This window comes from Delphinus delphis, chromosome 10 (genome assembly GCF_949987515.2).
Source record: "Delphinus delphis chromosome 10, mDelDel1.2, whole genome shotgun sequence".
Lineage (NCBI taxonomy): Eukaryota > Metazoa > Chordata > Mammalia > Artiodactyla > Delphinidae > Delphinus > Delphinus delphis.
The window spans coordinates 59,584,892-59,611,494 of record NC_082692.2 but is presented as its reverse complement, the minus strand read 5'-3'; the positions used below and the strand labels follow the sequence as shown (position 1 = coordinate 59,611,494).

Genomic DNA, 26,603 nt, shown 5'->3' with positions numbered 1-26,603 from the left:
TTTGGGAACTCAAGGAGGAGTTGATTTTGAATAGCTTTTTTCCCCTCCCTGGCTTTCATTAGTAGAGTGCTTATGCTTTCTTTGTCATCTTCAGTAATTTTGCTTTTTTGACATCCTGTTTATCTGTAATTTATATTTCTCCTGAAAAGAGGTGCTTGTTAAAGAGAAGTTTTCACTTAGAAGTTTGGCAATGATAGAGCTGTGGTTGAAGTGTTTGGAGGAGACCATGAGGTCCGTGTTTCACTATATCACATGGTAAAAGACGACTTGGGGCTTTTTGTGGATGTAGTCCATGATGTTTGACAGGCCATCCTAGTGACTTACGAGTATTAAAGTCAAACGATTTTAAATCCTAATGACTTTGATTAATTCTTTTAGGGTCTCTGAAGTACACCATACTACGGTTTTGAAAGTCTTGCGTGGACAATGGCTACCCAAGGTTTGTATCATAGTCTTTAGTTACTGAATTGGGGCTCTGCTTCATTGCCATTAACCCAGTCTGGCTCAGATTCCCCTGCTTTCCTCTCTCCCTGCTTACTTGTCAGGCTACCTTTTGCTCCATTTTCTGCTCACTCCTCCTAATGGCTTGGTGAAATAGCAAACAAGCCACCAGCAGGAATCTAGGCTGGATGACTGCTTCTGGAGCCTGGCTGCAGTACCATTCTTCACTGATTCAGTGAGTAACTGTTAGGTGGTCTCCTAAGAGTACAGAGTTTTCATCACTGAGCTGATCCTGGCCATCATTCTCTTATCCTTTGCTGTCTTTCAGACTTGACTTTATTTCTAAAAAGATTTCAGTGAGTCATATCGTAGATTTTTATTTTCTAATTAAGGTAACATTTCCCTGGTAGTAATACTAGTGCTGTTTGATTTTTATAGCTGACTTGATGGAGCTGGACATGGCCATGGAGCCAGACAGAAAAGCAGCTGTTAGTCACTGGCAGCAACAATCTTACCTGGACTCTGGAATCCATTCTGGTGCCACTACCACAGCTCCTTCTCTGAGTGGTAAAGGCAATCCTGAGGAAGAGGATGTGGATACCACCCAAGTCCTGTATGAGTGGGAGCAGGGATTTTCTCAGTCCTTCACTCAAGAACAAGTAGCTGGTAAGAGTATTATTGCCTTACTGAAAGTCAGAATGCAGTTTTGAGAATTAAATAGTTATTCTAATAAAAGTTAGTGTGTAATAGCTTAAATAAAATGGTGTGGTAAAGAGAAGGGAGTGATTACAATATCACCTTGACTGTTTAGGATAGCAAATACTTGGTGAATGCTGAGCTGTGGATAGTGAGTGTTGAATTTACCTTTTCCAGATATCGATGGACAGTATGCAATGACTCGAGCTCAGAGGGTACGAGCTGCTATGTTCCCTGAGACATTAGATGAGGGCATGCAGATCCCATCTACACAGTTTGATGCCGCTCATCCCACTAATGTCCAGCGTCTGGCTGAACCATCACAGATGCTGAAACATGCAGTTGTAAATTTGATTAACTATCAAGATGATGCAGAACTTGCCACACGTGCAATCCCTGAATTGACAAAACTGCTAAATGATGAAGACCAGGTAAGTAGTGACATGGCTAGCTTTTTAATCTGCTTTGAAGGAAACTCCCAAGGAAGTAGTCTTATAATATCTACCCAGTATCAGTATTTGAAAACTGGAAAATGACGTCTCTTAATTCCTGTACATTATAGGTGGTGGTTAATAAGGCTGCAGTTATGGTCCATCAGCTTTCTAAAAAGGAAGCTTCCAGACACGCCATCATGCGTTCTCCTCAGATGGTGTCTGCTATTGTACGCACCATGCAGAATACAAATGATGTGGAAACGGCTCGCTGTACTGCTGGGACCTTACACAATCTTTCCCATCATCGTGAGGGCTTGCTGGCCATCTTTAAGTCTGGGGGCATTCCTGCCCTGGTGAAGATGCTTGGGTAAGAAAACGTGGTCAGAATGCTCCAAGCTCAGAAGGAGAAGAGTGCAATCACAACATTTCTGATGAGACTTTTTTCTTCTTCCCAGTTCACCAGTGGATTCTGTATTGTTTTATGCCATTACAACTCTCCACAACCTTTTATTGCATCAGGAAGGAGCTAAAATGGCAGTGCGTTTAGCTGGCGGGCTGCAGAAAATGGTTGCCTTGCTCAACAAAACAAATGTTAAATTCTTGGCTATTACAACAGACTGCCTTCAGATTTTAGCTTATGGCAATCAAGAAAGCAAGGTAAAAGAATTGTACTGAATGTGGTTGTCATGGAGCATGGGAGACCCCCAATGTCATGTCCTTCTATGGATTTTGGCAAATTCATTGTATGCCTCACCCTTTGTATGTATCCTAGAAAAGTTGGACATCTCTATTTCTTTAAATATTTGAGTTGTCAGTATGTAATGCACTAATGCTAGGTGATAGGGATATAGCATGCAAGCTTCTCTTAAAGCTTTTATTCTTGGGTGGAAGAGAGACACTGAAATAATACCCTAATTACTATTTAATTCGTGTGTTAGGAGGAAGTAAAGGGGCTATGAGAGCATGTAAATGAACCAGACCCTCTTTTGAGGGTTCAAGCAGATTTCTTGGAGAAAGTGATAGTTGAGTTTAGCTCTTGAGGATAAGATGGGATTGATTAAAGGTGAATGACGGTTAGGGAGAGGAAATGGCATCTTTGACAGTTCTGCTGAGGGAGGAGCAGGGCAAGGTTTGGATATTCAAGAAATGCAAAGAGTAAGGAAGAGGAAGTGTGTGAGGTGAGACTGTTGAGATAGGGCAGATCCTGCAGGGCTTAGTGGAACATGTTAAAAGAATAATGGGAAACAGTTTTTAGCAGAGGCCTGAAGTGATGAGATGTGTTTTCAGATCGGGGTAGAGTCAGGAGGTGGGGGTGTGCGGGGGAGTAAAGGGCAAGAATGACTATTTTATGCTGTCTCTTTTTGAGGTGGTTATGATTAGGAATAGCAAAGAGCCAGATCATTAAGAGTTTTTAAGTGCCCATTCTGGTTCACATTTTCAGTCAACATTGGCTTTGATGTAACTTGTGTATCTGGGCATTACTGTTTCATACCAACATGGTGTTTGGTTGTTTTTGTTTTTCCTTTTACTATGATCGTGTGGGAAGAAGAAAACTGGGCCAGAGTTTATATATTTTTGGGAGGACTGGGGTGCATGAATTTGAGTGAAATGTTGTACAAGGAGGGGTTAAATAGGGCCCCAGTATGGGGGTCTAGCTAATGACGACCAGGAATATATTTAAGTCATTAAGCTGGCTGAAATTCTTGTATAATAAAATAGGTTGGTAATAGTAGCTTTTCTCAGGCATTTGATCAAGATTCCATGACTAACAATATATATGCATCTTTCTAGCTGATAATTTTGGCTAGTGGTGGACCTCAAGCTTTAGTGAATATAATGAGGACCTACACCTATGAGAAACTACTGTGGACCACAAGCAGAGTACTGAAGGTGCTCTCTGTCTGCTCTAGTAATAAGCCGGCTATTGTAGAAGCTGGTAAGTATACTTGTCAATTCTGGGTTCTCATGTTTGCAGCACGTGTAGTTCTAATTAGATTACCTTTCTTAGGAAAAGGGTGATAGAACTGACGTTAACAGGCTGAAAGTAGATGGTCCTATTCAGTTTGAAGCCAAAGTTGCATTCAGACAAAGTGTATGTTCAGCTAGACACCTTCTTTGGTGCTATGCAAGCCTAGTTTAGGCAGTGTTCATATTACCCATCAAAAATGATGGCTGGGGGCTTCCCTGGTGGTGCAGTGCTTGAGAGTCCGCCTGCCGATGCAGGGGACACGGGTTTGTGCCCCGGTCCGGGAAGATCCCACATGCTGCGGAGCGGCTGGTCCCGTGAGCCACAGCTGCTGAGCCTGCACGTCTGGAGCCTGTGCTCCGCAACGGGAGAGGTCACAACGGTGAGAGGCCCGCGTACCGCAAAAAAAAAAAAAAAAAAAAAAGATGGCTAATACTTGGCTTGATAACAGCTATTCCAGAAATACCTGGAATGTGTGCAACAAATACAGATTTTTAGACTTATTTAATCAGAATCCCTGGAGTGTTGAGGTGACAAGAGAGTCAGTAGGCAGCTGGAAATGTATGGGACTGGAGGCCTAGGAATCTTGATTTTTAGAAGTTCCCTAGGTTATTCTGATGCTCATTTGTTTATTCTGAAAATATTCAGCCCCTGTGTTTCAAGCACTGTAATAAGCACATGGTATACAATGGATAACAAAATAGGTATGGTCCCTGTATTTCTTCTTATAGGTGGTGAAGGTGACAAAAATATGCAAAAAGATGGAGTGATCACATTGGAATGAATGTTACAAGAGAAATGAACAGCAAGCAAATAGTGATACAGAATTAATGGGGAGGGAAGGGGCTTCCTTGAGAGGGGGAGATGTTAAGTGAAATTGCAGAATGAGAAGGTGTAAGCTATATGAGAAGGATTAAGTGCCTTCCAGATGGTCCTGAAGGTAGGAAAGAAATTGTTGAGTTCTAGGTGCCAAAGAGAAAAGTCTGTGTAACTAGAACCTAGTGAGTAAATGGGATGAATAGCTCAGGATGAGGGTAATGAGCTAGAGCCAGGCAGGGCTATATTGTGCAGGAGTTTCTAGGTCCCTGGAAGATGTTTATTCATGCTTTATTCCAGCTTTGGAAACACAGGTGTAGAATGCTTAGGTCAATTTGAAATACTAGGTGGGATCCAAATCCTAAAGGGCTCCTGAAGGTTATGCTAAAGCATTTGGTCTTTATCTTTCTTTTTTTTAAAAAATTAATTATTTTTGGCCGCGTTGGGTCTTCGTTGCTATGTGTGGGCTTTCTCTAGTTGCGGCGAGCAGGGGCTACTCGTCCTTGCGGTGTGTGGGCTTCTCATTGCGGTGGCTTCTCTTGTTGCGGAGCACGGGCTTTGGGCGCGTGGGCTTCAGCAGTTGTGGTGCAAGGGCTCAGTAGTTGTAGCTCACGGGCTCTAGAGCACAGGCTCAGTAGTTGTGGCGCACAGGCTTAGTTGCTCTATGGCATGTGGGATCTTCCTGGACCAGGGCTTCAACCCGTGTCCCCTGCATTGGCAGGCAGATTCTTAACCACTGCACCACCAGGGAAGTCCCTGGTCTTTATCTTATAATGAGAAGCTATTGATGGCTGTTGAGCAGTGGCACAGCATCACAGTGAGGTGTTGGGAATATTAATACTAGCATCGTATGACAGTTCGAATGACCAAAGGCAAGCAGACCAGGCCACTGGGATGTGTTACAGGCTTCTAGGAATAAAGTCATTAGATATTAAAAATACATAGCAAAGGATGAATGTTATTTGAGTTGACATATTCAAAGTGACTAAAGATCAGTAGGTAGCTGGCAATGTATGCAACTGGAATGCAAGGGAAGGCTGGGCTGGGATAGAGATTTGGGAGTTGCCCTCTTAGTGTATATGAGTAAGGGCTACAGGGAAGAGGCGGGGGTGCCTCTAAGCCATCTGCACCGGACTTTTACCCTGGGCATGCTGAATCAGAACGTGTGTGTTTAAGTCTCGCAGGCTATTCTGAGAGGCATCTGGAACTAAGATCCACTCTCTTAACAGTGGAGGGAGGGAATGAGATCTGAGGGGAATCAAGTCTTTTTTTTCTAAATATAATTTTAATTTTTTTAAAAAAATTATTTATTTATTTGGCTGCGCCAGGTCTTAGTTGCGGCACGTGGGATCTTCGTTGTGGTGTCAGGGATCTTTTAGTTGGGGCATGCGGGGTCTTTAGTTGCGGCATGTGAACTCTTAGTTGTGGCATGTGGGATCTAGTTCCCTGACCAGGGATCGAACCTGGGCCCCCTGCATAGGGAGCATGGAGTCTTAGCCACTGGACCACCAGGGAAGTAGCATCAGCCTTGTGCTCTCTGTTAGCAGCTGGAGCTACTGTGAGGAATGAACGAGATAGGGATGATATTGTCTTACTGTAGGGGTGGTAGGCTAAATTATAGTTGTGATAAATGCTGTGAAGGGAAAAGTACAGGGTGCTGTGAGAATTATAGCAGGTAGACCTAACCTAATTGAGGAAATAAAGCAGACCTGAAAAGATAAACAAGGAGACAAGGGAAAGTACATCCCACTGCATTTAGAAGTGATGTCGGTAGCAGAGAGATGGTAAAGTTAAGCCAGTGTGTGGGGAGTTGAGCTTCCATTTAGACTCCTCTGCCAGTGTAAACGTCCTTCATTAGGGTCCTAAAATGATGGAAGGTTGTGAAACTTGGAAGCACATCTTTTGAGTCAGTGTCTTTTATACAGTCCGAGACATTAAGCATTCTGGTGCCTTCTTTTTGGATTGTTCTCACCCCATGAGTTTACATAACTCCTTCAGGTCTTTGCTCAGATGTCACCCTCACACTTAGGTGACCTAATTACCCTACTTAAAAATGTAGCCCCCTCCTTTGTCTTGTGTTATGTTTTTTGTAGCACTTAACACCATTTGACACACTATAGTTTTAGTTTACTAGTTGTGTATTTGTTTATTGTCTGCCTCCAAGTAGACCATGAGCTCTGTGAAGGTAGGAATTTTAGACTGTTCTGCTCACTGGTATAGCTCCAACTCAAAACAGGGCCTGGTATTAAATATTTTTGAAATAATTGGATGAAGGAAATAAGTAATAGGAATATTACCTACAGGGGGACTGTGGAGAGAATGAAGGCTTTTTCCACACAGGGGAGGAACAATAGATATTTGACAGAAATTGTCACTAGGTGAGATGAACTGGAAGAGAAAGGGAAACTGAGCAGCATTGTAGAAAATGAAAGGAAATGACTTCGATGGAGGGGATAAGCTTCGGCAATAAAGAGGGACACCTTCTAAGACTAGAGAAGACACTTTGTACTGATACGACTTGTGAGCTAATAGCCATCGCCTTAGATATTTTTAAATCTTTTTAGGTGGAATGCAAGCTTTAGGACTTCACCTGACAGATCCAAGTCAACGTCTTGTTCAGAATTGTCTTTGGACTCTGAGGAATCTTTCAGATGCTGCAACTAAACAGGTAAATTCTGAGTAAACTGGTGCCTTAATGAAAAGAGTCAAGCTGAATATGTCCTGAGCGTCTGTTTTCATCTCCATAGGAAGGGATGGAAGGTCTTCTTGGGACCCTTGTTCAGCTTCTGGGCTCAGATGATATAAATGTGGTCACCTGCGCAGCTGGAATTCTTTCTAATCTCACTTGCAATAATTACAAGAACAAGATGATGGTGTGCCAAGTGGGTGGTATAGAGGCTCTTGTGCGTACTGTCCTTCGTGCTGGTGACAGGGAGGATATCACTGAGCCTGCCATCTGTGCTCTTCGTCATCTGACCAGCCGACACCAGGAAGCTGAGATGGCCCAGAATGCTGTTCGCCTTCACTATGGACTGCCAGTTGTGGTTAAACTCCTACATCCACCATCCCATTGGCCTCTGATCAAGGTAAATTGTCAGTGAAAGTAGAAGGTTGCAGAATTGAAAATGAACTGCCTCTGACTATTACTAGATGGCTGTCTAGGCACCGGGCATTGGTAAGTAGGAGTTGTATGCTTTAGTAAATAGGAAATATGTCTGGGATGGAGGTGAGGGTTTGAAGTGTTTCTGTAGTCAGTTTTACTTTCAAGTGATTGTGATAGATGTAGTGTGTTAGGAATTTTAGGGTAAGAAAATGGTTTTGTTGAGTTGTTTGCCAGTTCTTTACTCTTCCTTCTTTTCTGCAGGCTACCGTTGGATTGATTCGAAATCTTGCCCTTTGTCCCGCAAATCACGCACCTTTGCGTGAGCAGGGTGCCATTCCACGACTAGTTCAGTTGCTGGTTCGTGCACATCAGGATACCCAGCGCCGTACATCTATGGGTGGAACACAGCAGCAGTTTGTGGTAGGTGAATCTTAATAGTGACATCTGGCTATTTAAAAGGAATGCAAAAATCCATAAGATTCTGAACTACTGAGGTCATTGGCTCCCTCCATCCTCCTGCCTGCCTGAAGGGCTGCTTGCTATTGACTAAAAAAACTGACGTGTCTCTGTGGCTGCATAGAAGATAAGAAGGAGTAATGTGGCCCCTAGTGGTATGTCCTTTGACATGTCCTTAACATCGTTGCCTCCTCAATCGTACAATGGGGGTGTGGAGTGTGATTTACTGCTTTGGGGTCTCATTTAATCCATACAAAAGGTTCACATCCTTAGGAAGTAGCAGAGCCATAATTTGAATCCAAGTCTGTCTGATTTCAGAGTCTCTTATCCCCCACTGCAGTTCTACCGATAAATGTTTAACGTACCTTTTACTAGCTCTTCCAAGAGTGGTTTAAAACTATTTCCCTCGACTTAACGAATGCCAACAAATTACAAGACTAAGTAGTAGCATTTCTGGGATCTTTACCTATAATCTTAGCCTGAAACTTTGATGTCAAGTTGGCAGTCTTAAAACTAGCTTCATTACAAGTATCTAAAGACACTTCTGATTCCTCAGAATGTGTTTTAAGACTCAGACCTTCAAAGATTCTCTCGTATTTAATCAGGTTACTTTAGAGAACAAGACTTTACAAGAACAGATCTTGAGACTCTGATTGCTAGTTGTGATATGGATGCACTCATTAGGAGGCTTTGCCTTTCTCTATTCATTACTTTTGGTGTTGGCCTGTCTCCATGAGGTGGCTTAATAGAATGCAAAGGGTACCTTTTAAAATCTCTCTAGGAAGAAAGGAGCTTTTGTATCCTTATAAAAATGAAGTTGAATATAAAAGCTGCCGCAAGTAGCAGAATTATGACCTTTTAAAAAACTCAGATAGAGGGAAAGGAGATTGTAGTTATATTTTGCAAAAGCTAACTTCCTTCTCCCGTATAGGCTATCAGTTGAATAGTCTTGGAGGGGGTGAGTGGACTTTCTACTGGCAGCTCAGTAGAATTTTAGCAGTTGGTGATAAAACTTTGCTAAGTTTTCACCAAATACACATAGATGTACAAAGATAGAGGGAGCATCTGAAGGAAAACACTGACATAGTCTGCACGTTACTTTCCCATCTTTGTGTATCTTTTCTTTATATATCCCTTTACCCAGAGTGATTGGTGCCCTGACTGTAAGAAAGTTATCTTTGGGATTCAGAGGTATATTGAAGCTGTGCTTTGCTGTGCACAGTACCGTGATGGGGGAGGGGTGCTGCTTGGAATTAGTGCTGACAAGAGGCCACTTTCAGAAAGTGACATTCAACTGAATGGAGTCCACCTTCATTCCTGAACTAATTAATTGCAAATTCGGGGGAACTTTGGGTTTATAATGTGAATAATCTAGTAATTGCACTCAGAACAGAAAGCCTTTCAAGTATATAAACTTCAGAGAGGACAATGCCCTATTTATTAACCATATTTCTTTTGGTAGGAGGGGGTCCGCATGGAAGAAATAGTTGAAGGTTGTACTGGAGCCCTTCACATCCTAGCTCGGGATGTTCACAACCGAATTGTTATCAGAGGCCTAAATACCATTCCATTGTTTGTGCAGGTATGTTGCTTTTAAGTGAGGTGTTCTAGATTCTGTGTGTCAGTAGAATTTCAGGATTTTAAAGATAAGCAAAATATCAGGAAATTAGAGACCAAAATAGGGGCACCAGCATTTAATTTTTCATCTACTATCACCATTTCTAAAATGGCAGTACTGCCCATGCTTCCTGTTCAAAGTATAAAAAATAGAATCTCAGTGTGTCATGTCCTTTTAGTTGAATACATTTATGAAAAATTCCCTTCGTTTTTCTTGGGCAGTAGAAGGAGAAACACTGGGACTAGAACCTCAAGAAAGGAAGGAGACTTTCTACTCCACCTTTAGGGTTGCTCAGTTTTGAAGGGACGAAAGCTGGTCTGGGCTGCTAGAGCACAGGCCTCCAGCCACCTCTGGGTCTTCCAAGTTTTAGCTTGAATAAAACTCTGAAGAAAAGGTTCATAGCTAAAAATGCTCTAGAAAACCATTGCTCCTGAGCATCACTCAAGAACATAAATTTAGAGTTTATGATTTAATACAAGCAGTACAAATACCGCTTACACTCTGAATTGGGAATGTTTACAGTGCAGTGGGTGCTTGTCATGTTTTAACTTTAGGCTTAATTAGGTTTTGGGTGTATGTTTTCTCCTTAGCTGCTTTATTCTCCCATTGAAAATATCCAAAGAGTAGCTGCAGGGGTCCTCTGTGAACTGGCTCAGGACAAGGAGGCTGCAGAAGCTATTGAAGCTGAGGGAGCCACAGCTCCTCTGACAGAATTACTTCATTCTAGGAATGAAGGCGTGGGTAAGTAGGAAAGGAACCAGAGCCTTTAGCTTGTGTACAGTGACCCCCAGCTTCTCCTCAAGGACCTTTATTCCATCCTTCTCCCAGCAACATACGCAGCTGCTGTTTTGTTCCGAATGTCTGAGGACAAGCCACAGGATTATAAGAAACGGCTTTCGGTTGAGCTGACCAGTTCTCTCTTCAGAACGGAGCCAATGGCTTGGAATGAGGTAGGCAGCGTGAGCACGTTTATTTGGCTGTTTGCTAGAGCAGGTATAAGGCGGTTTGTGGTTTCCTCTCAAACCACTCAGTACACGTTCATTTGCACTGACTGTGTCCTTGGCTTGAATATTCATTCTTTACACTCTTTTAGCAACTGCTGTGAGGAAAAACTACAGCTTTAAAAACAGCCTATTCAGAACAAACAAGTTAGAATTTCCAAGGGAGACAGATGAAAAAGTTAGCAGATTAAAGAACATTTTTCAAAAGGTTGTTAGGAAAGAGGCAGTCTATTAACCACTGTTAGTTGGAGGTCGGTTTATCAGTACTTCTTAAAAAATGCTCAATTTTTCACCTACTTTTCTACTTGAATTTCTATTAATCTGTTCAGTATTTGTCCTCAGTACAGTTGTTCATTGAAACAGTAGAACCACCCTGAAAGTTTTTTCAATTATGGTACATAGTCATAAAGTGAATTATATTTGTTGAATGAAAGGAGAAAGATCCTGTATATTGTTAGGTGGAAAAAAAATAAAGCAAACTGCCCAACAGTGAGTAGTATGTTAGTTGGCTGTTTAATAGGCAATCTTAATATGTTCCATCTTGAGCTCTGAACTTCCTCACCCACTCCCTTTCTCCAGACCTCTCCTCTCACAGTTAATGGCAACTTTGTTCTTCTAGCTGCGCAGGCTCTAAAAGTCTTTTCATATAACATATCCTGTCAGCAGCTCCTTTTGGGGGTAGACACTTTGCCTGTTTTGTTTCCTGTTATATTTCTAGCACCAGGAACAGTGCCTGGCACGTAGTAAGTACTTAATAATGTATACTTGTGGAAAGAATAAATTAGTATTTTTAATACTGTGTGCAATGGGAAAACATGTTTCTCTAGGTATCTCTAGGTATCTTTGAAGGGTAGAGTTTGAAGTATTTCTGTATTGTATACATCTGTATTTCAAAATAATTCTGCATTTTCTAAGTATTTCTATAATGTTTGAGTTCTTTATTCTTTTCATAATCTGAAAATAAGTATGTTTTCAAAATAGTGGACAGTATGCTTTGAGTTGAGAATTTTCATTTTGCTTCTTTGCTTTATACCTGTTTATCTAGACTGCTGATCTTGGACTTGATATCGGTGCCCAGGGAGAACCCCTTGGATATCGCCAGGATGGTATGTGTCTCACATTTCTTGATTATCTCCAAATCAAGCTAAAGGTCCAAAGCTTTATCAAAAGAGCTGGTTTGCTCATCTGGGAAACCAGTGTTGGCAGGAAAGTAGTGGTAGCAATTAAAGGCAGTTCTTAAATTCTAGAGTCAGCAACAGTATCTTTATTGGAGCACAGGGAATTCTGAGCCACACACTGAGCAAGCAGTAGGATCACACCAATAAATATGTGTCACTACTGCTAGGCCTCCGCAGTGCAGTGCAGGATGTTACAAGTCGCCTGGCTTTTTATTCAGTTTTTTTTGTTCAGAGAACCCATAATACCTGTGTCTACAACCCACCCAGGAAGTGAGAGTATGGAAACTTCTGTCCCCAAGCTCAGCTCTGGGACGGGTATTTACATAGTTAGCTTTGCAGAAAACTCTAAAAATACAATTCAAACCTGGGTAGTGGCGAGTGGAGCATAATTAGGGGTAGACCACTAACAGCTGTAACTATTCATCTTAAATTTATAATCTTACCTGGTTTTTCCTAGTTAACCACTAAAGCTTATATAAGCTTCTTACCTTTCACAGGTACATGTAAATGTTAACCCTTAATACAAAACATATAAAGGTTTCATTGGAAACTGGCACGTTTTCTTTTGTGGGTGTCGCCTGGACTTTCTAACAAATAGATTAGTTGCCAGACCTCCTTGTTATTGCCTTCACCTCCTGCCATGACTCCTTGATGCCTAGGTGTCACACACAGTAGATTGCTTGCTGCTGCTCCCCCCTCAGGAACCTGTCCCTGCCTGGGTAAATGCCAGAGGCTCAGGACTAGAACCTGCTGGTCTGCCTCTGGTGGAAACAGGCTTTGTGTGGCCTCGTGGGTGGCCTGGCACTGGCACTTAGCTGAAGAAAGCCAGACGCTGAAGAGGTTAGAAAGCAGCGCTTTCTGACAAGCTTGCTGCCCTTGGATGTCCCTAACCTTAGTGTTCACTTCTGTGTCTTCTCTCTCTCTCTCTCTCCCTTACCCATTTCGTTGCTACCCCTGACTCTCCTAGATCCCAGCTATCGTTCTTTTCACTCTGGTGGATACGGCCAGGATGCCTTGGGTATGGACCCCATGATGGAGCATGAGATGGGCGGCCACCACCCTGGTGCTGACTATCCAGTTGATGGGCTGCCAGATCTGGGGCATGCCCAGGACCTCATGGATGGGCTGCCTCCAGGTGACAGCAATCAGCTGGCCTGGTTTGATACTGACCTGTAATCATCCTTTAGGTAAGAAGTTAAAAAAGCCAGTTTGGGTAAAATACTTTTACTCTGCCTACAGAACTTCAGAAAGACTTGGTTGGTAGGGTGGGAGTGGTTTAGGCCTATTTGTAAATCTGCCACAAAAAAAGATACATTGAAAGGAGATGTCTTGGAACATGTGAATGTTCTCAGATTTCTGGTTTGTTAACGTGGTCATGTGTGGAAGTTATTAACTTTAATGTTTTTTGCCACAGCTTTTGCAACTTAATACTCAAATGAGTAACATTTGCTGTTCTAAACATTAATAGCAGCCTTTCTCTCTTTATACAGCTGTATTGTCTGAACTTGCATTGTGATTGGCCTGTAGAGTTGCTGAGAGGGCTCGAGGGGTGGGCTGGTATCTCAGAAAGTGCCTGACACACTAACCAAGCTGAGTTTCCTATGGGAACAATTGAAGTAAACTTTTTGTTCTGGTCCTTTTTGGTCGAGGAGTAACAATACAAATGGATTTTGGGAGTGACTCAAGAAGTGAAGAATGCACAAGAATGGATCACAAGATGGAATTTATCAAACTCTAGCCTTGCTTGTTAAAATTTTTTTTAAAATATCTGTAATGGTACTGACTTTGCTTGCTTTGAAGTAGCTTTTTTTTTTCTTTTTTTCTTTTTTTTGCAGTAACTGTTAGTTTTTTAAGTCTCTCATAGTGTTAAGTTATAGTGAATACTGCTACAGCAATTTCTAATTTTTAAAAATTGAGTAATGGTGTAGAACACTAATTAATTCATAATCACTCTAATTGTAATCTGAATAAAGTGTAACATTGTGTAGCCTTTTTGTATAAAATAGACAAATAGAAATGGTCCAATTAGTTTCCTTTTTAATATGCTTAAAATAAGCAGGTGGATCTATTTCATGTTTTTGATCAAAAACTTTATTTGGGATATGTATGGGTAGGGTAAATCAGTAAGAGGTGTTATTTGGAACCTTGTTTTGGACAGTTTACCAGTTGCCTTTTATCCCAAAGTTGTTGTAACCTGCGGTGATACAATGCTTCAAGAGAAAATGCGGTTATAAAAATGGTTCAGAATTAAACTTTTAATTCATTCGATTGTGTCACCTTTTTTTCCTTGTCACTTAGTGGTTTGCGAGGGTAATAAATTATTTCACTATGTGTCTTCCTCAGGATGAAGTTGAATAAACTTAAGTAATGATGGAAAGAGCCTTACTGCTAGTAGACGGAATTGTTTGTTTGCCAAGCCTCTTTAGCACTTACCCCTGGGTTAAATTGCACCAAAAGTGTTTCAGCCTTGAACGTTGATTCTGAGCTTGTGTAAGAAGAGGGGGGAGTCCATCGTCTCCAACTGAAGGACTCTGGGCTTAGAGCCTATGGCCAAGACTCCTTCATCCTGGCTGCAGCCATGTGTATAATCCTGCCCACGTGACTAAAGGCATCTAGTTCTTTGGCTTTCAGTTTTGTCCTGTGTTGCCCAATAGGCATCCCCCACCCCAGACTCCATCACATGGTTTCATTCCTTTAAGGTAATAATGAAGAATTACTCACCTGGATTTGGACTTCAAGCACCTTCACAGAAGTGTGACTCATTTGGAGCGGGGAATTCCTTCAACTCCACTTTGAACTGATAGTTAAGATGGTTTACCTGCCGATGTTTATCTGAACATATCAGAGAGAACTAGAATGGGCCTTCTTCCATGCTCTCTGCCAGGTGAGCCTGTCATCCTGGTGGTAGGTCTGACAAGCTTAGTTCATCCCTGAGGGCAGAGTCAGTAGAGCTGTTTGTTAGAACTTGTGTTTTGGGCTTTAAAAAGCATGGAAGTGTTTTGTGCTTAGGGAGGGCTGTTTGTGATTTACTGTGTATTTAAAAACATGTATTCAGTACCTTTTTGTTGGATGAGGACCCTTTGAGAAAGCTTTATAAATTCTTCCCTGTGGTCTAAGATGTAATTGGGATTGGAGAGGAAACATTTGTGTACCTGGTGAGGGGGCAGTTGTGCCTCCAGTGCATGACACAGAGAGCCAAGGCAGCATTGCATAACTATTAGGTAGGCTAGAGCTATTGGTTAGAGTGAAGATCTCTAGTGAGTTCAGCTTTTAACATAAAGAACCACAGCAGGGTGGTTTTTTTTTTTTAAAACCAGAAAACATTCCAGAGCTTTGCCTAAAATCATTATAGTTTTGAAGTTCCATGTAAAAACTTTACATGAAGGTTAATCTGATTCAGCAAAGGTAGTTCTGCAATGCACTTAGAAGGACAAAGAGCCAAGAACGGCAGAGACACTTGTGAAGAATAAGATGACAGGAGGACTTGTTCTGTCAGCTGTCAAGGCCTAACTATAAAGCTAGAGGTGGTTAAATTTACACTGTTATTGGCATGTGTGTAGAAGTATACACTAAGGGAACAGAATAAGATGAAGACAATAGACACTTTAAGGGTAGCACTGGAAGTCAGTGTGAAAAAGAGGGACTTTTTAGTAAAAGTGTAGAACAGTTAGGTAGCCATTTGGATAAAACTGAAATTAATGCAAGAAAAAATCCATGATCAACAAAATATCAGAAGCCCTCACTGGAAGCCCATGTGTCCAATAATTTGCAAGAGAATGGCCGCAATGCAGTAAAAGACCACAGCTTCAACACAATAGTATGGGTATATCTCAAATATGATACTGAACAAAAGCAAGTCACAAATGCATGCCGTAGGACTGCACTGGTGCAAAGAGAAAGGCAAACTGCTTTAAGGAGATCATCCAGAGATAGTAAAACTAAAGAAATTAGTGCCCCCTAAGAGGCAAGAAAATTTAGATTACCACAAAAAAACAGAATAGTGGTTACCTGGGGATGGAGGTGCGTAGGACATCTGATCCCATTGCAGTGACCACCAATGAGCTGAAAAATGAAGCTTTTCCATGTTGGATGAGGTGTTCTAGACATGAGGCTTTGATCTGGTTATTGGAATCCTTGACAGTGAAAGATCTTGAGATAAATATGTCTTGATTAGTGTAATAAAAACAGAAGATCCGAATCGTGCCGTATGGTTTGTAAACCAGCAGAGAGCTGAGTTGCTCCACTGCAGTTGTTTTGTTCTACTAGGTGAGAATCTAACTGCTTGCCTTGCTTGAGTGAACACCCATCAAATGCAATTAGAAAATAATGGGGGCGGGAGGCTGAAAGGTAGTGCTTCCTTTTTCTTATTCATCAACGTCCTGTGTGGTGTCCACTCCACCTCCCCACCTCATGCGTAATCTACAGGGGGGTGACTGGCCTCCTCTGCCACCTCAGCATCAAGCCTCTGAGAGGCCAGAGGCCAGGTGTGAAAGGCCAGCCTTCTCCCAGGTCACATCAAGACTCCACACCACCCTGGTCCTTATTCTGGGCCAAGGCTGGTGCTTGTTGCCCCTTCCCTCCCTTGGCCTCCTGGAAGCTTGAGGCTGTTGGGGCCAAAGCCTCCTGAAACTCAGTGAGTCTTGTCCCCACCCCACCCCAGACAGGTCTCCCCAGGGACCAAGCCTCTTTGGGCTTTTGTAGCTTCTTGGCGCCCCCTTCCCTACCAGTTCCCTCCTGAGGCTCCTACCTCAGCCCCTGCGTAAGTCCATTTATCAGAGAGATTTATTTCTACATATTTTTCTGTTGTTGGAGGAGGGAGAATAAAGGGCATTTTGCTTCAAGTGGAGGCAGGAGAGACCCAGGTCCTCTCACTATCGCTCACTATGGACAAAAGCCTTAGCCACCAGAGCCTCCGCTTCTGAGCTGTCCCACAGGGCTAAGAGCTGCCTTGCATTGACCTCAGAACCTCATGAGGTAATAGGGGGAAATCTCATGATAATATGGGAAACAGGAAGAGCTAGACAAGCCCAAAGAACCGTCAGTCAGTAAATTCTGTTGCTGCGTCCTACAGAGCCACTTGCTTAGCTGCCAGATGACTGTCAGTTCCTCTCAGGATACCCTCCAGGCCAGAGTCACCCCAGATAGATCGTCACAGAGGGACAGCTCACTGGGCACCTACTCTCAGGCTGTAAGTTGAGGCAAGGTCTCAAAGCTTTGGGCCTGTTGTTAGGGAAAGAAGGCAGCCTAGTGCAGCCACTCGCCGGTCCGCTCTGCTCCGCTCCATGCAAGGCATGCTCCTGCTGCCTCCTTTGCCCCCTCACCCTGCAACTTCAGTGATGCCATTCATCCCTGGGGGGCTCAGCCGACGGACTACATGTAGCCAATTAGCAAACAGCTAAAGCTTGGAGGTGGTGGGAAGAGGAGGGCCGGTAGTTACCTGGGTCTGGGCCTCTGGTCACTGTGAGAATCCTGAGAGCTCTGATGGGTGGCTGGGGCCCAGGTCTTCTCAGAACTGGAGCCGGGGAAGCCACAAAAGGGTATGGGCCTCTCGTGTGGGGCAGGGAAGGGCACTGCTCTCCGCCTCCCTCTTGTCTACTCAGCCAGACTGCTCATGTCCCTGCCTCAGCTCATTAGGATTGGGGGTGCTGCTTTCATAAGGCGCCTTTGTGAGAAGGACAAAAAGGAGGACATAGCCTCATGCCAGGTGCAGAACTTGGCGTGGGCTAGCTTTAGCGCCTGTCTCCCTGCGCTGAACACCCTTGGTGGGTACTAGCCCTGCCTGGGAACATCTCCTCCTTGCCCCTTGCCTATTCAAATACGCCCTTCCTCAAAGAGGCGAGGCTGTGGGACTCAGGGCCAGGCACGGTCCACTTAACGTGGTTCTGGAATTTTAAAACTTTCCTCCTGTTTCACCTTAAGCAGCAAAGACTCCTCCCTGCTCAACTCAAAAGGGTAGAGAAAGACGAATTCGATGGCTCTGAAATACCTTCTGGGGGACTCTAGGTCCCGAACTCCAGGGTGCTTCCCCTAAGAGCTGAATGAAAGAGGAGAGAACAGATTTTCTGGGAAAACAGGGAGAACTGTGCCTGTTCCCTGGACCAAAGAGGCAAAGCAACAGGAGCTGAGGGCCAGGCCTCCAGCTGCTCCCCATCAGCTTCCCCCACCCCAGGAACAAATCCAGCCAGGCCAGGGCCACCTGGGTGCACAGCCTGGTGATGGGCACATTGCCCAGCAGGACTTCCTGTGGGCAGTTAGGAGGCTATGAGAGCAGAGGACACTGCCTGCTCCTGGGTGGGGTTCCCCCTTACAGCCCTGCTACTCAGCTCGACTCTGGACATCCCACTGGCAGACACACAGGCTGCGGAGTCCTAGTCCCGAGTTCAACCCAGCAGTGGGGCCTTGGGCAAGTGGACTGGCTCCTCTGAGCCTCAGTTTTCTCACCTGTGAAATGGAGATAAGAAGGTCTGCTTGGCAGGTGGTGAGGTTTAAATAAAGTAAGTGACATCCACGCCTTTGACGGAGGGGGGCACGGAGCTGCTGTGCTTGTTACAAAGCCAAATGGAAGCTGGCACATTACCCAGATCACCGCGGCAAAGTGGGCCTGTTGGCGACTGTGCCCAGCTTCCCGTGATGCAGTAGGTGTGGGGCCGCCTTTGTGCCCCTGTGCCTCCCGCTTCTGCGTCCCCCGCCCATTCCCCCCACATAGGGGCTGTTGCCTGGGACAGAAGCCCATCTGGGCTCAGGCAGTGTGTGTCAAGGGGCAGATCCCCTCTCTAAGCAGCCCAGAGCACTGCAGCCACTGATCTAGTCGAGCCCTTTCATTCTGCAGGTGGGGAAACAGAGGACCCAGAGAGGAGGCCAAGGAATGTTCTCAACTTGCTCACCTGGTTCAAGCTGCCCACGGTCCACCCCTCCCTCCCTCAGTACAACAGTCCCAGCCCCTTTCCGCAGTGTCCACCCAGTATTTTCACAGGCTTGACTCTTACACAGGGGGCACTAAGGGCATATGTGTGAGGAAGAAGCTGGAAAGGCTTCGAGGATAAGGGGGGTCACTGGTAGAAGTTGGGGGTATGATTCTACCTTGATGCCATCATCCCATCTAGATGAGCAGATCTTCAAGGAAGCCAGCATTCCTTGAGCGTTTTGCATTCCTTTAGGCAAAGTTTTAACCACCTGTTCCTGTTAGTGCAGTCTTGCCCAGTTCTCCCCAAGATTCTTGGAATCACTTCATCCCTGAAATGAAGAAAAGCCAAGCAGGTAAAAGTAGGAGGAAGAGAAGAGACTATAACTTCCAAAGGCTTGCTCTGGAGCTGTAGCTGGGAGAGCATTCCTGCCTAGCCTGTTAAATCTTCTCCAGAGAAGCAAGATGCTTATAGACGCTGGCAGGCCTAGACTAGCACAGGCAGTGCAGGCTTTAGCAGAGGCCTACCTGGCCCACACAGGGAAAGAGCATTCTGAGAACAGCTAGCAAACCTGGGGTTCCCAGATGCATCACACATGCACTGAGGAGGTCCATTCTGAGTGGGTTTTCTAGGGTCTGGAGTTAGATCATCTCAGCCAGAGGTTCTGGGTTCAGCTGACTTTATTAGATCCAAATAGAGCTGTAGGTGCCATGTGGTGAACGTGTGTAGCTGAGGGTGGGTGCCGCAGAGTGGGCTCGTGCTAAATGCCTTCTTGCCTAGTGTCCAGCAGCTTGGAGGATCTCCAGGGCCAAGGAAGCCACTGCACTGTTGGCCGACGAACTGTGAGAAAAACCAAAGTAGAGACATTTAGGCATCCCCAGGGTAAAATGCTCTGTCTTCCAAAGGGGCTGGCCTCTTTTGCACCCGAGTACCTGATGGACCAGCTGCTTCCCAGAGCTGCCCCTAGCATCATCTTGAGAAGCAGAAACAGCGTTTGCAGGCTCCAGGGCCATGAGGTGAGGACCCCGCAGCCCACAGTCCCACAGGGGCTCAGCACTGGCCCTGCCACCCACCCCTCGGCGTCTCAGCCCACTTTGGCCAGGTGCACCGATGCTGAGCTGTGAGGGCAAGTCAGGCGGACGGCAGCCAGAGCCTGCTGGCCCGAGGCCCACAGTGAGCCTGCCCGGCGCCTGCCTGCAGCTGACTTGTGCCATCCAGCAAAGATCCCAGCTGCTGACACTCCCTGCTCCATGCTGCCCCTTCCTGGCCAATCAGCCAGAAGCTTTGGGTTTCTTATTCTCATAGGTGTGGATGTGCAATTAAGAGCTTCAAATGGAAACTTCGTTATTGGAGCAACTTGTTTGAGACACATTTAAACCTGTGCCTTAACAACTGTCACCAAAGAAAAGAATGGCGCACAGCAGTGTGCCTTGAAGTATAAAATTAGCTGATAGCACACCCTTCGCTACACAGAAATACAGCTGTTGCCAAATGCCAGGGGGCTGCATAAAAGAGGTGGGTCGCAGGGGGACAGGCCTGTGGTCGGAGATGGTGCCATGCATTCCTGCTCTGTGCATCAAAGGCCCCTTTGAGGGCTGAGGGAATGCACTTGAACTTGGCCTGCTCCCGGCTGAGACCAGGCTACCCGGGTGGAGCCGTGCTGCCCGCTCCACCTGCCAGAGCAGCCCTTGGGGGCCAGTGACCGGCAAGGAGGACACACCCACCTGGCAGGGCCCCATCAGAACTGAGAATGCTGCCATCCAGTCACTCTTTGTCAACATGAGAAACCCTTTTTCTGGTGGGGCCATCCGAACAAAGCCCGAACAGGACAATTTCAGAGCAGCAGCCTGTCGGCCAGTATGAGATCTGCCTGGTGTAGACGTGTTAGTTGCTGGAGTGACACGTGTGGGTATGGAAGAGGCCATCAGCCTCAGGGAGGCACGTTTTCACATGCTTGGTCCAAATTTGGGTCCAGCGCTCCCAAACTGGTACAGCATGAAGATGTGCCGGCCTCGGACCCAGCTGGGGGGCGGGGGAGTCCCACACAGGCAGGCCGTGGAGAGGAAGGGCTCTCAGCAGCTCCCCACTCAAGTCCATGCCTCCCGGTGGCTCTCCCACCCTCTGCCAGCACACATCTGCTCTGCTCACAGGGGCCTCATCTCAGCTGTCTGCACAAGCCCAAGGTCCCCAGGTATGGTCATCACCTGCTCCTCACAAAAACCAGTCTAGCGGAAGGCCTGTGGCCCAGCCCGGGGAGCCAGTGTCCGTGCCTCACACACCACAGGGGCCACCGGGCTGAGCAGGGGCCCCTCCCATCAAAGTCAGCCCGTCCTTCCCCTCAGCTCACAGTAACCACGGGTAAGAACTGACATCTTTGGCTTAAGCTACAGAGTAAAGGGGGTGGGGTAGGCCAGGAGGCGCTGTCCCCTCCCCACCCAATCCAGGATTAATACAACAAGGCTGCCTGGAGCTGAGCCTTCGCAGACTCACCTTCCCAGCAGTACCTCAGCCGCATATGCTCCTCCAACTAATACAAAACCCCAAACACCAGGAAGCAGATTCCATAGAACCTTGTGGCCCTGAAAACAAACTACCAGGAATGCCGTGCACCACCCCGCGTCCCGCACACCCAGCGAAGGCCAGGTACCCCTTAGCAGGGGGGGCCTCCTCCCCAGGGCAGGGAGAGCAGCTGCAGCTCAGGGGCCACCACGCCCTCCGGCCGCCTCCCTCAGCTCTGGGGACAAGGCACTCACCCGAGTCATTTAATCAAGCCCCTGAACCGCCCCCAGAGCCCACCTGCCAGGCCCTGGCACTGTCACATGCAGTGAGCCATTACACAGCACACCGGCTGCCTAAAGGGTGGATACCTGGGGGCAGTTCTCTCTTTATTCCCATGCCATTTTTCTCTGGTCACGTGGCACTAACATTTTAAATGACTCGTCAGCCCTACCTGCCCCCCCCAACCCCGGAACCGCCTCTCCAGGGAGTGCAGGGGTGTGTGCGGCAACGGCAAGAACCCTCCCAGCGCCCTCACTACACCAGTATCGGCGTCACCGGGGGGCTGGCAGAGAGGCCGGTTCCTCCCTCCACAGGGTGCAGCGTGTTCCGGGTGACACGGCCGTCCTGCTCTCGGCACCTCACTTCCAGGATGCTCTAGACGTACTGACTGTGAAGCTGAGGACTGAGAGGCTGACCTAACCTCAGCTTCTCAGTGTCAAACTGTTCTAGGCGTTCAAGTTTTCCCTCTGACGGCAGCCGGGGCTGTAGAGTGGGCCTCCAGACCCTCTGCAAGGTGGTGGTAATGGGGCCTCTGGCCAGGCTGCTGCGGGGGGCATGTGTGCACAAACAGGTACTGCTTTTCTCATGAGGTTCATCAGGTCTCCCACCTGGTCATAATCCGCTCCCGTCGCCATCTGTACATGGGAATACGGCCTCCCCGCGCTGCAGGGCCGGGATGCTCTTCTTTTCTCCCTCCCGTTACCTCTCCCTGCCTCCACAGTGGGGACTCCTGGGGGGTGGGGGGCAGAGTGGCCCATCCCACACTGGGAGGGAGGGATCTCAGTGGGCAGTGTCAGGCGGGAAGGTGACGGTCCCTGGTGTGTAGGGGAAACCGGGAGGCGGGGGAAGAAAGAAGAGCGGAGAAAAGGAATGCCAGGCTATTTGCTGAGCCCAGGTACGCTCTGTGCTGCTCCTCCCACAGCCCTCCTGGGCCTACGTACCCCCCAGCCGCAGCCAGCCACTCCAGAGCCCGCAGGAGGCTGCCCGAATTCTTGAGGCTCTCCAGGTGCTTCTCATTGGAGGTGATCTGCAAGGGAGGGAGAGGAAAGCGGTCGGCTGGCCCATCCCTGACCCATGATCCGTTGGACGGGCACCCTGAGTCTCAGGCCACCAGTGCTATTGGGCAGTGAGCGCTGAGCCCCAGTGCGCTGCTGACCACGGAGGCAACCCTTGGGGTGAGCAGGAAGGAGTCCTGCTGCAGCTGGAGATGCGCCAGGGGAGGATGGGGTGCCTCCCGTCGGTCCCTCAGGAGGGTCTGTGTTCTGAAAGCCTGAACATTTCAGTTAAAGCACATCATGGGTGAACAAACTTTCCAGTTGTCGGTTCCGGGACCCAGTGGGCCCATGCGTCCCAAGGCCGACACAACCTCTTTCATATGGACAGAAGGATGATGCTGGGCTCCCGTGATCTCAGGAGCCTGGGAAAAGAAAGAGGCACTAGGAATCAAACTGGTCACACCCTCACCTGCGTACCCTGGGAAGTGTGCCTCTGCCAATGGCCACCGTCCCGGGAGACACAGAGGAGGGACACTTGGGCACCGGAGGCAGAATCATAAACCCTCAGGGCTGGAAGGGACTCGGATAGGTGCTGACCCAGCCCAGGCTCCTGGAGACCTCCTAATTCAGCCCTTCGGTAAAACGAGTCCATGCCCTACGAGGCAGAGAAGACTTCAGGAATGAACCTTGATTCTGCAATTCGACTGTTTCTCTTAATTCACCTTTCATGTCCTATTTTTATCTTTGATATTTAATAAATATTTTCTAATAAACACTTGTATGGAACTTCACATTTCAGAAGGCTCTGCAGTTTCCTGTACATTTTCTCACTTATCCCTTTCAGTAGCCTCACCTTGCAAGGTAAGCATGTAGTGTGTTTTATAGATGAGGTGACTGAAGCTTAGTGAGATTAAGGGACCACTACGGCAGTACACAGGGAGCTTGACCCTAACGCCACATGAGGCTGGAACCAGGCTGGCCTCGGCTGTCCCCACCATTTTCTGTCTTTCCACTTGATCATAGCAACCAGGGCTGGATTATCATCTCTGTAGTTCTCAGGGAGAGGCTGAACATTTCTTAATCAATCACTCATGGTGATAGGAAGGTCACAGGGGTAGTTAGACCTTAATGTGGCCTCTGAATTGCACGTGAATGAATGTGCACCTCCACTGAGACCCTATCCCGCTTCCTGAGTGTGCCAGACCCCGGCTGCCAGCTCGACTGCATCAGGTGTCATTTCTGCAAAGATTTGCATCTTAAAAGAGCTGTGTGTAAATTTGTTCTGAAATTACACCCCACTTGATGAGTTCAGAAGGCTGCTGTAGTTCAATTCTGTCTGAAGCAAGCACAAACTTACCCTGAAAGGGTCTTCAGCGAGGATTCCCATCTAATTTTTCTCAAAACCCTGCCTCATACAGCTCAGTTGAGCTACATCCAGACTCACTGCTCTGACCAGCCCTACCGTGAGATCGTGGGTAAGAGGCTGTGCTCCAAGTTGCAAAGAGATAACAAGACTACATTCACTCACGAGGCTAGTTGGAAGGTGCAAACAGAAGAAAACTATGTGATCAAAGGGAGAGACGAGAATAGCACCGTGTGCAGCTGACATAAATGCAAGCATAAACAAAGTCAAGAGAATTCATTGAAAACTATGTGATTTGGCCACTTACCTGAACTCTTACTAGCAACGTCAACTGTTGTTCTATCAATATGAGTTAATTAGAAAATAAAAATTTTAAATAATATCAATCAGAGGTTCGAGTTCTGGGAAAGACAGAGAAAGCACATGCCACCCTTTCCATGTAAAGCCTGAACAGAATGCACAGCGCAGCTCTCTCAGAACACTGAAAAGTAAACAACACTGGCAGACTGGGGAAGGACCCTGAAGCCGAAGCGCCGTCTCCCCTCTCCCTCCAGTACAGACCACCTTGAACTCAACACACCCAAACCCCAGAAGTGGGGCACACGAGAGAGCCCCAGGAGAAGCCAGGCTTGAGGAATGGGAAAGGAAACTTGGAAAAGCTCAGAGAGATTAGACGAACCCCCCCTTTCCTTTTCCTCAGTTCTCTCTTGCCCCAGGCCCCAGGCAATTCTGTGGTGGCAGTGGTGGCAGCAACAGGAGCCAACAGCCAAAACTCTTCTCTCTCTCTCTGTTCTCACAGTGTTTGGCCCCGACATGACGGTTGTGGAGGTTAAGCAGTTTGTGGCCAGACAGAAAATGGGAGACCAGGGAGCCAGAAAGTACTGGGGAGATAATAACAGGGAAGAGCTCAAGAAAGCAACCCCATAAAATTATTTATGAACTTCTAGGCTCACCTTCAACCTGTGTTGGTTAAAGTAAAAGGTTAAAAAAGATACACCATACAAACAGGAATCAACAGAAAGCTAGAGTGGCTGTATTAATATGAGGCAAAGAAGACTTTAGAACAAAGAAAATTATCAGGGATAAATAAAGACATAGCATCCTGATAAAAGGGTTCTCTCACTCAGAAGATAAAACAATAAATGTGTATGCATCTAACAACAGGAATTTAAAATACATAAAGAAAAACTGATACAACTGAAAGGAAAAACAGACAAGTCCACAGCTGTAGCTGGAGACTTCAAATAACTCTTATAGTAACAGATAGGATGAGCACACCAGAAATCAGCACGGATATGGAAAAGGTGAACAACACCGTCATCCAACTGGATCTCACTGATATTCGTAGAGCACGAAGCCCACCAACAGCAGAATTTACATTTTTTCCCGAGAATCCAGGAACATTCACCAAGGTATACAATATTCTGGGTAATAAAACAAATATTTACTAATTTAAGAGAGCTGAAATCATATAAATTATATTCTCTGATCATCATGGAATTAAACTAGAAATAAATAACAAAGATAACAAAAATATCTCCAAATCACTTGGAAGTTAAACAACACACTCAAATAATCCAAGGATCAAAGAGGACATCCCAAGGAAAATTAGAAATGATTCTGAGCTGAATGAAAATGTCAATACAATATATCAACGTCTGTGGGGTGCAGCTGAAGTAGTGCTTAAAGAGAAATTTATAGTACAATACTTACATTAAAAAAGAAACGTCTCAAATCCATAATCCAAGCTTTCATGTTAAGAAACTAGAAAAAGAGCAAAACAAACCCAAACCCAAACCCAAAGAGGGAAGGAAAAACAGAGCAGAAATAAGAGTAATGTGGTAAATGTAGGCCCAAATATATCAATATCTAAATTTACCAAGTACTACAAATAAAAGATTAACTAACATTGTTAGATTAGATATAACCAAAATAAAACACAACTACACGATGCTCACAAACATACCTTAAATATAAGAGCACAGAGCAACTGAAGTTTAAAGAACGAAAAAAGAGACGCCACACAAATTGTAACCAAAGGAAGTTGGTATAGCTAATATCAGACAAAGTCGACTTTAAGCCAATAATTATAACTAGGAATAAAGAGAGACAGATCATATTTATAAAAAGATCAACTGGGCTTCCCTGGTGGCGCAGTGGTTGAGAACCTGCCTGCCAATGCAGGGGACACGGGTTCGAGCCCTGGTCTGGGAAGATCCCACATACCGCGGAGCAACTAGGCCCGTGAGCCACAACTACTGAGCCTGCGCGTCTGGAGCCTGTGCTCCACAACAAGAGAGGCCGCGACAGTGAGAGGCCCGCACACTGCGATGAAGAGTGGCCCCCACTTGCCATAACTAGAGAAAGCCCTCGCACAGAAACGAAGACCCAACACAGCCAAAAATAAATAAATAAATAAATTTAAAAAAAAAAAAAAAAGATCAACTGACCAGGAAGATATATCAAGTCTAAATTCTAAACGTACCTAATAACAACCTCAAAATCTGTAAAACAAAAAAATGACAGAACCAAAGTGAGAGTTACACAAATCCATAATCATTCTGGGATATTTTTCAATCTCTCCCAGTAACATGCCTACGAAAATCAGAAGGGATATGGACGTTTTATACAACAAGATTAACAAACCTGACCTAATCGACATATATAGAAAAATTCATCTAACAACTGCAGAATATATGTTCTTTTCAAATGTCCATGGAAACTTTTCAACATACACCACATGCTGGGTCATAAAGCAAGTTCTGACAAATTTCAAAGATATAAATCTAACAAAATATGTCAGGATCTATATGTTAAAAATTATAAAATGCTGAAAAAATTTAAAAAAAACTAAAT

General features: G+C 45.7%; 2 protein-coding genes and 1 non-coding gene across 8 annotated transcripts in view; 1 reads left to right on the top strand and 2 right to left on the bottom strand.

Moving 5' to 3' along the window:
• CTNNB1 (catenin beta 1) overlaps nt 1-13,974 on the top strand; it is a 41,977-nt gene extending 28,003 nt beyond the window's left edge. For 2 of the 3 annotated variants that reach the window (XM_060022292.1, XM_060022293.1), the window contains exons 2-16: nt 379-439; nt 880-1,107; nt 1,315-1,568; nt 1,700-1,938; nt 2,027-2,228; nt 3,363-3,507; nt 6,918-7,021; nt 7,101-7,439; nt 7,718-7,876; nt 9,375-9,494; nt 10,121-10,271; nt 10,359-10,480; nt 11,577-11,637; nt 12,677-12,896; nt 13,200-13,974. In XM_060022292.1, the coding sequence (XP_059878275.1) occupies nt 427-439; nt 880-1,107; nt 1,315-1,568; nt 1,700-1,938; nt 2,027-2,228; nt 3,363-3,507; nt 6,918-7,021; nt 7,101-7,439; nt 7,718-7,876; nt 9,375-9,494; nt 10,121-10,271; nt 10,359-10,480; nt 11,577-11,637; nt 12,677-12,885 (2,346 nt within the window). In that variant the 5' untranslated portion in view covers nt 379-426 and the 3' untranslated portion in view covers nt 12,886-12,896; nt 13,200-13,974. The remainder of the gene's footprint in view (nt 1-378; nt 440-879; nt 1,108-1,314; nt 1,569-1,699; nt 1,939-2,026; nt 2,229-3,362; nt 3,508-6,917; nt 7,022-7,100; nt 7,440-7,717; nt 7,877-9,374; nt 9,495-10,120; nt 10,272-10,358; nt 10,481-11,576; nt 11,638-12,676; nt 12,897-13,199) is intronic. The other variant, XM_060022294.1, reaches the window with a different exon arrangement.
• TRNAR-CCU (transfer RNA arginine (anticodon CCU)) lies at nt 5,796-5,868 on the bottom strand. Its single transcript has one exon. It is a non-coding gene; the product is annotated as a tRNA-Arg (tRNA).
• A 5,229-nt stretch (nt 13,975-19,203) lies between the features above and the next one.
• Nucleotides 19,204-26,603, bottom strand: part of ULK4 (unc-51 like kinase 4) — a 517,204-nt gene continuing 509,804 nt past the window's right edge. For all 4 annotated transcript variants that reach the window (XM_060022287.1, XM_060022288.1, XM_060022289.1 and 1 more), the window contains 2 exons: nt 22,331-22,416; nt 19,204-19,451 (listed from right to left, as the gene is read on the bottom strand). In XM_060022287.1, the coding sequence (XP_059878270.1) occupies nt 19,388-19,451; nt 22,331-22,416 (150 nt within the window). In that variant the 3' untranslated portion in view covers nt 19,204-19,387. The remainder of the gene's footprint in view (nt 19,452-22,330; nt 22,417-26,603) is intronic.